The sequence below is a fragment of the Akebia trifoliata genome, unplaced genomic scaffold, assembly GCF_017979445.1.
Source record: "Akebia trifoliata isolate Shusen 1 unplaced genomic scaffold, ASM1797944v1 Contig00776, whole genome shotgun sequence".
Lineage (NCBI taxonomy): Eukaryota > Viridiplantae > Streptophyta > Magnoliopsida > Ranunculales > Lardizabalaceae > Akebia > Akebia trifoliata.
In genome coordinates this window covers 24623-34075 of record NW_028237197.1, presented here as the reverse complement: position 1 = coordinate 34075, position 9453 = coordinate 24623, and the positions used below count along the sequence as shown (strand labels likewise).

The 9453-nt window shown below is 32.3% G+C and overlaps 1 protein-coding gene across 1 annotated transcript; it reads right to left on the bottom strand.

Annotated features, from left to right (window-relative positions):
• Nucleotides 1–3601: 3601 nt before the first annotated feature.
• On the bottom strand, nt 3602–5199 carry LOC147381072 (dof zinc finger protein DOF1.7-like). The gene has a single exon (XM_086430878.1). It carries the CDS (start codon nt 4533–4535, stop codon nt 3927–3929), a length of 609 nt encoding a protein of 202 aa, XP_086287004.1. The 5' UTR covers nt 4536–5199; the 3' UTR covers nt 3602–3926.
• Nucleotides 5200–9453: the final 4254 nt, after the last annotated feature.

Here is a 9453-nt window from a genome sequence, read left to right as displayed (position 1 = left end):
AAGGGAGAAACTCATTTGGTGATTCAAAATTCTGCCCAAACCACTCTAAGCCTTCCTATTCTCTTAAAACCTCCCTAAAAATTCTTAAAAGCTCAACCCAAAAACAATAAGAAGAAGAAGAAAGAGAAGAAGAAAACTAAGATGGGGTTAACAAGAGTATAGGTCTCTATAGACCTATATTCAACCTTTAGAGCTAATAGAAATAGTTAAAAAATGAACAAAATCTTTTGCATATAGTCTTGATTCCCACATAGTGTGATTCAAATCATGAACCTCACCAAATGATCAAACTAATAAATAAAGTCTCCCTAAGGAACACATAAACTTGTATTGAAGTTTTTGGACTGCAAATGAGGAAATCCATGTGGGTTTCCATCAAAGTTCCAAGCTCACAAAAAGTTCTAGCAAGCACCTACTTTTAGTAAGGACGTGCTCATCATATTGATTTGTTCATTTTTCAAAATAAAATTATATCCTTAGTTGTTTTATAGTTTTCTTTGTTTACTTTAAAAAAAAAAAAAAGAATTTCTAATCTTCTCCTATGGTCATATATTGGTAATAATCTTAGAATGGGTATGATAAGATGCCTAACACTTCCTTGTCCATCAACCGAATCTCCTTACCATAAATCTCTAGGTAGACCATTTCCCCTTATCTTTTGGATATGTGAGTCACTACAAGCCAACAAATCAGAATTTTAAAAAAATCTTTTATAGTGTCTATTCACACTTTAATTGAATGGTGACGACTTCTAAACCCATGTAGATGAACTCAAAATCTTTTCAAAGATTTCGAAGCCCGTATATCTATAATCAAGTATAAATTTTTAATAATAAGTTAATCCTATTTTTATGTAATGAGTCGTGATAATTTGACTCCGCCATGTGGCATGCACAATTGCACAAATTTATGGGGTTGTAAGGTTGTGTATCCCGAGGCATAAAGTCTATGGTTCTGGCACACCCCACACTATAGGGGAGTTGATCAAATATGCCACGTGGGTGGAGAGTCATATTCGTATGATTTTTTTTTTTTGAAAGTTCATTTTTAGGAGAAGATCACCAATACAACGTTGGGGAAAGATTTTCTATAGAATATTTTTTTGAGAAACTAAGTTTTTATTCCTTTTGGGATATTTACAATGTAGAAGGGGCCTTAATCTATTTATTTTTAGACTTGTTTCAAGTCAATAGGAGCAAGGATCCAAATAATTTTTGTGGGAAACTAGAATTTTTTTAGAGAACTCCATCGTTAGAGAGGCCTTCCAAGTAATTTTTTTTTTTTTAAATTTGGATTTTGAAATTTAAAAGTGGTAGTGATGGAAATAAAACTTCTAATTTTTTGGAAACTAAATTTTTAGAAATCTCTTACTTAGAAAGGGTCTTCCAAGTTTTTTATTTTCCTTTATTTATTTATTTATTTATAATCTTAAATTTATCTAAAAGAGTGTTTTAAGTTTCTTGGACACTAAGAATTTTCAATGTAAGAACCATTAAATAAAAAGGTTTTCTTGGAGAGGGGCTTATCTCAAAGTGGAGGCCGCAATTGGATAAGTTGTCTTAGGGTTGAGCCGGTCTTGGTGTGGCTTCACGTAACTCATATTATGAAAAACCTTTGCATCAAGCTTCCCAATGAAGCACTAGACATTAACCTTGAAACTTTAGTAATTCAAAAATTCATCGAAATGCATTCATTATTTCATTTTAAAATACAAAAAATAAAGGTAATTTGATTATTTGTTATAAATTATTTTACAAAAATGTCATTGTTGTTCAAGGATCTATCCTTATTTTTTGTACTAAATATAAAATAATAAACACAATTAAAGGATGCTGTTGAAAATCAAAGTTTTAGAAGATGCTAACTTCCTCATTAATATTTTGGACGTTGAAACCCCATATACAAGTTTAGGTTCGCTTGACTAAAGAAAAACATACAATCTTAATTGTGGAAGCACGAAATCCAACAATTGAGATTTATACATATTCGTTGATACTTGTCGCAAGGATAAGTTCTGATAGTTGGATTTTAAGTTTACATGATTAGAATCATGTATTTTTATTGAGTCATTTTTCATTATACGTAGGATTAAAATCTGTGAACACACGGAAAGAGACTCATATACATACACACAATCCTGATCATTAGAACATTAAACCTAACACCCGACATGTATTTTGAGATATGTGATAAGAAAAAAATACATGTATGATAATCAAGAAAAGACATATCTAAAAAAATTCATCACATATCTATAGAATAAATCTTAACATTAGGTTTCATGTTTTAATGGTCGCGTTTGTGTGTTTATGTATAAACTCATGTTCATGACTTGAACCATTGGCATAATTTGCCACCCTAACCTTAATTATATAACATACCAATCAATAACACAATGTACAACAAACTAAATAAGACAAACCAAACCGTAGGTTAACGATAATCTGATGCCACTCAACCTTTGATAGTTTCCTTAATCACTCACTCATAAAAATAATTTCTTTATATTCTGAAGACTTTTTTTTTAATTTTTTTAATTTTTTATGGATACATTTTTGTTAGAGAAACCTTTTCCTTCCTAAGATAGTGAGGAAAAAGGTGTTACTAAAGCCTCATTGACCATCATAAAGACCTCAAGATGCAAAAAAATGGATCTTGAAATATGTTACCAAAATGCCTTACTAAGCCTTATCCACCATCATAAAGACTCTGCGATGTGTAATACAAGACCTCGAGATTTGTTATGAATCTTGAAAACTTATTTTACAAATCACAATATCTTTTTGACAGTTAATGAGGCTTTAGTAAGACCTTTTTGCCTCATTAGGTGGAGATTGAGAAACCTGCCTTCGAATCGAAGACAATAAAATATCAACAACAAATAGAGTCCCATCATATCCCTAAAGTCCACAAAGAAAATGTCTTAGAACTGCTTGAAAGACTTTGACAAAAAAAAAACACATTAGGTCTAAAAAAAATTAATAACCTCCTCTCCAAACGTCTTTTCGTTTCAAATATCTTATTGTGAATTAGTGACTGTCATTCACAAAAGAAGGAAGAAACAAAGGAAGGAGCACACCAAAAAAGATTCAACAAAGAAATGAAATGAAACCAGGTGGTATAGAAAAAATCTCAATGAATAAAAATATGATTAATAGATTTATGATTAAATTTACAAAAAAAATGAAAAATCTAACGAGATATAGTGCTCTAAAAGACCAATTGCCTCACCTCGACTAGTCGGGCCCTTTGGTGGTGCAGAACGTATTAAAACAAAAAACCAAAAAAAAAAAAACAAACACAAAAAATCTAGTGCAAATAATGTTGTCTATAGTCATTTAGAAAGATTAATTACTAGCAACTCAAATCATGATTTTAAAACTCAGTTTCAAGTCTCATTCATACTAGATACCCGATGTCTCAGACGAACTTTTCGATATATTTGGAACGTCTCGTTCAATAATGAGAAAATGAACATGGGATTTTAAATCTCGTCCGATACATTATTTGTTCGTCCATCTCGTCCACGCCTGATACCAAGATGATTGGTCTCGAAAGAGTTTTGAAACCTTGCCTCGAACACAATCTACTTGTATGCATATTATAATCTTAAAAAAATTATAATATTAAGTACATGTTTACCTAAACATTCCCACAATCTAAATCTTTATAGTTAAATCTCTCTATAATACAGAGAAACAAAAGCAACACAATCCCAACAAAAACGGTACCACCACATAAAATACCAAAGTCATCTTAACAACATAAAATACTAAAATACGCTGGAGCTGTTTGAAAAGGCTAAAATACGCTGTAGTTTATCATCTCCATCAATAAGAAAGGAAAAGAAAGAAGCTTGAACTGTTCTAATCTTCTTTCTCTGATTTAGTTTTTGTTGATTTTTTTTTCCTTTTTTGGAAATGTTTTCATTGAAATCTCGAACCTGGTGTGTAAATGGCGAGATCAGGCCAACAGCTTGAATCGCCGCTTTGGATCATCCCCAAAAAGCTCTCTGAATTGTGATTCCTCTGTAACTCCAATGTTGGGTTTCTCACAGAGCTCGAATTCTGTGATTGATCAATTAATTCTCCAAATTGCAGAGTTCGAACATTCGAACCATTCGGATTCAAACCCTCCAATAAATTCCCAAATTGCCCATTTGAAGCTAATAGAGAGCTGAAACTCCCTGTAATATCGAGCATCCTTCGGTCCTGATCGACAGAACCCATTGAAGAACTGTAGATTCTTGTTGGTTCAGGATTCTGCCCCACGTTTTGTGTCGAAGAAGATGAGCGTTTCGTGCTCGAAGAACGCTTTGTGCTCTTTCTAGTACCCCCACCGACAGGAATGTTTCGAAGTGCACCCCCTTTAGTCCAATAGCGTCGGCAGTTCTTGCAGAAATAGCGAGGTTGGGAGAGATTGTAATTGTTGTAGTAGCAGAATTTGGTATTTGTGGAATCGCAACGAGGGCAGTTCAAGTGCTCTTGCTCTGGAAATTTGGGTTTGATCTGTTGAAATATTGTTGGATCTTGCATTTTTCAGAACAGATGGGTTTGAGTAATCTCTCTGTATGAGTGAAAATTGAGATGGTTTTCGAAGAAAATCTTTGAATTTTAATGATTTTGATGAATTGGGTTTGCAGAGATATGGGTTCTGATATTGAAAGAGAGAGAAGGAAGGCAGAAAAGTTGAGATTTTGAAGATCTGAATTGGTTTTTTTCTTTTAAAGATTTAAAAAGCTTCAACTGGGAGTGGAGGAAGAAAAAAACATGGGATTTTTTTAAAAAGATTCTCACAAGTGGGTTTCAGAAAATTCAGATTCTGCGAATCATAAATTGTCGATTTGCTTTATGCAGAGAAATAAAAACCCAGAATTTCTCAAGCTTCAAACTAGAATTTCATGAATGAACCCAACAGAGAAGTCAAATCCTCAAGTGGGTTTCTCTCCAGGCAAGAATTAAGAGAGAGAGAGAGAGAGAGGGTTTGGGTTTTTGGCAATCTTGATGTCGATTTGCATACTAGAGTATTAGTATTTGTGTGGGAAAGAGGAAATAAAACGTCAACAAAGTGAAGAATCGAATAAAATCAAGAATTCAACTCCTCTCTCTCTCTCCCTAGCTCAGCCTAGCAAAAAGGCTTCTCTCTGTAGCTTTGCAGAACACGTCTCTCCACTGAACTTTCTCAGGGTTTCAGCAATCCCACTAATCTGTTTTACTTTTTAATACAAAATTAGTCTCTAATACTTCTCTATACATTATAATATGAATGTATAATCCACACGTACATCACCTCCAAAATAACTTGAAGTTAACGGATTTGGATCGAGTCTAATTGTGTTTGGGTTGTAATTATGTTGACCCATACATCCGATTACTTAAACGGGTCATATTGTGGTTAGGGAAATCAACCCATTAACCCGTTTAATAATCAATCATTAACATATCAGGTTTGATTGTTGATCACGTGTACTTGACGAGTGACTCATTTGAAAACGACACGACCCCAATGGGTTACATGGATCCTGTTGTGTTACAGTTACTCATTTAATAAACAGAGTGGGATTCGGATTGGAAAATTTAATGACCCGGCCCACTGCCACCCTATAACTACTAACTATACATGATTTTAAAACTCGGAGAAATTTCTGTCTTCTCATCAAGTGCGTCATATAAATATAATTGATTTTAGTGTTTCTTATATAAATATAATGATTTTTTTAAGAATTTTAAAATGAAGTAAATAACTTACAATTGTAGCATTTTTTTTAATCTTATTTGTGTAAAGTGAGATTATTTTAAAATGAGAACTTTAATTGCCACACCAATTTTTACTAATAACACCCCAAGATGTGTGTTAATTTTACAGAACTGCTATTGCCACACCAATTATATATGAATTGGGGTGCAATTAGCAAAAGTTGGTGTTGCAATATAATCTCTATTTTAGAATACATATTTATTTTAAAACTAATAAATCCTGGTTTATACTTTTTTCATTAATTTTGAGGTTTTTAGCTTCACCTCCTGAAAATTATTCCATATTAGAATTACTCTTTCGCCCCCCCGTAAAACATGGTTTTGAAACGTGATGTTTCATCTTGTGAGAGTTGACACATCCAAGTCATCTCATCTTAGACTAAGTAAATTATTAATAATTATTTATTAATACATCTTTATATTTAAATAATTATATTTTTTTATTATAAAGATAACAGTTGATGTTCTACATGGTTTCAAGTCTTGTCGAGACTAAGATGAGTCATCTCAATATCATCCAAGACCAAGTGAATTGTCTCCACATTATGTCGATTGGAAAACTGAGATAACTTATTAGACCATATTGAAAAGTTCAACAAATTGTGTGAGTAAAACTTGGTCGAGTCAATTGAGATTTTATACTTTTTTCATTACTAAATAAAAGAATATGATCTTGTGATTAAATGTCTTGTGACTGTCTTATTTTACAAAATAATTTGCTATTATTTATTTATAAATATATGTTAATAAATAATTATAAATTGAGTTAAAGAAAATTGACTCGTTTATCTCGTCGATGAATTGAGAAGTCAAACAAAGATTTGAAACCATGACACTCAATTAATCAATTTTCTATAGATGACAAACAATTATTTTGAGAGCTTTTCGGGCTTTCACTCTTTGAGATGAAAATAATCCTCTGATGGTGTAATTGATCTAGATCTAACGGTCTTCACCTTGATTTGATGTCATCTTAGCTGGTTTTGTCTCTTTTGGTTAGTAGGAGGAATGAGAGAATGATGAAACTCTAGTATGGTACTTGTCAACGATTCTCCAAAGATTAAGTTGGATTAAGAAAAAGAAGATGAAATATGATGAAGATGGTGACTAGTGATGTTGTAGAGAGATTTCTTGTGATGTTGCAGAGAGATTTCTTGTTCTTTTGGAATGCCTAGATAGACTTTTTTTGGACACCCCCCCCCCCCTCTCTTCCTTTGCCCCTTTAATATTTGAAAGAGGGTTTTATACCCAAAATTTCAAGACATGTGCCACCACAGGGTTAATCCAAGTTGGATGCCACATAAGATGATAATTGAATGGAGGTTGCTGACTTTCTTTGAGAGTTGTACCCCCATACCTCGTTAATATAATCAATTGAATTTGATTAGTAGTTTTTTTAGTATATTTAATGCTGATGTTAAACCCTGAGTTTTTTATTCGTATCTCGAGGAAAATAAATAATTGAATTTTGAAAAAAATCCTAAAAGTGGAACTTAGGGTAAAACTGCAAAATTTTATTTTGACTATTGTTAATGAAATCTGACATCACTATTGGATTCAAAATGGTCAAAAAACATACTTTAGCCTATAATCACGCTCAAATGCGAGTCCGAACAGAAAAATTGTAAAATCCTCGATTATCGAGTCGGACCAGGCTAAAATAATGACTTTTTACTAGAGCAATAATTTTTAAAATTTGACCACACCATTGGATTCGTAACGAAAAATTATAAAAAAAATGAATTATTTACTTGTCATTTTTGGAGATCAAAAAGTCAAATTATCGTTAAAAACGAAAACGACATCAATTTTAGGATCCCATTGGGTGAAAAATATAAATTTTTATTAGAGACAGAATTTGTAGAAATTGACTACACCATTAGATCCAGAAGGAAAAATTAGACAAAATAGAGTATTCATTCGTCACTTTTGAAATTCGGACAGTCGAGTTATCGTCAAACGAAACAATATGTAAAATACTAATTTCGTCCCAAAAATTTATATAAACAAATTTTTAAAAATTTTCACTATTCATCATCATTTATAACCATCCAAAAACCAGTCAACGATTTTCTTTTTTAAATTTGATTTTTCCATCAACTTTTCAACTCAGATTCGTCCCGAACAGTCCGTCTTCGACTTCCGACGCAGAAGGGCAAAACGTCCGCAGCCTCGACTTCTACAAAACCCACCTAATTTTCTTTCATTTTCTCGTATTTTTCGTCCCGTATCATCAAAAAATAGTCATATATATATATATATATATATATATATATATATATATATATATATATATATATATATATATATATATATATTGGGGGTTTCATAACTTCAACCTAGATTTCATCTGTTTCGAGGTCAAACCGTCATCCGTCATAGAAGGGAGAAAGGATAACGACATCGAGATCTTCGAAATCACTAGGCTAGATTCAAAAATCAGCCACCTCAAAATTCGATCCATCTCGATTTTTGGGTCAATCGTCTCGATTTTCATGCACGCACTTCGATCATCTCTCATAGAAATTGTAAGCTCTCAATTTCTATTAGTAATCGTAGATTGCAAAAATTGCATTTTAGGATTTTATTAAAAAAAATTTGTGATGTATTTCTAAAAATATATATTCTTTTTGTTATTTCAAATTCACGCCAGAACTTACATATTTGATATGTTTAATTATATTTTATAACAAATTATACATTAGTAGGATATTTCACTAGGTTATTTTCGCTAGTTGGGTTTTATGCACTGCTCGGACCCTATCTTGATATAAGTTTTGTAATTTCTCAATGTTATTGAAAAAAATATGAATTTCATAATTAAAAAAATGATTTAATATTCAATGAACTCATATTGATTGATGAATATTAGAAAGTGAATATCTTGTTCGACAGATTGAAAACTATGAAAATTGAAAAAAAAAAAAAGGGGGATGAAACGATAAAATGTAAGAATCATACTTGGGGGATGATGTCTACATTATACATTGTAATGTTATATGTAGGTTGGTGAGGGATATCCAGGGATAATGATTGGTTGCATATTTATTTAAATTCTATTGACGCAAATGCTCCACGTTCTATTATTTATTTTATGAAGGGTGGCCATAGTTGCATGGTAGGAAACTGGATATCTATTCTCAACTTGTATTGTTAATTTCTTATTTATTTTTAAAGAAAAGAAAATTATATATATATGTAATTATTTTGTGAGTTGTTAAAAAGTCTGTGAATACCTGAAGGGATAGTGTGTCATATCATCCGAAGTGGTGTACTATCCTAGGATGTACGGTAGGACGTTAGAGACCACTAAGCTCATACATGGTATAGGACACGTATGAGAGTGGAGTCACAACTAGAATCCGGATTTATTTCTATCTATCTTTACCAGTGAACTTGTAATGTAAATGTGGTCGTATACAAATGGTTTGTATATTTGGGAATCACATGCACGCCTGATAGGCATAGACGAAGATGATTAGTCAGTGATTACTAACAATCTATAGTAGTCGAACGTTTTGACACATCGAAAAGAGACCCATTGCTTACGGTCACGTTAAACGACCAGCCTTTGCCGAATAAATGGTCTCGCAAGTGTGGTAAACAGCGACCAACCACAAAATCAGGAACTAATACTTTATTATGAAACATCATATCCCGACTGAGAGCGATCTAATCGTGAATCCCAACTCTCTAA

Coding starts and splice junctions, on each gene's coding strand:
- LOC147381072 (XM_086430878.1), bottom strand. CDS start 4,535: ATGCAAGATCCAACAATATTTCAACAGATCAAACCCAAATTTCCAGAG.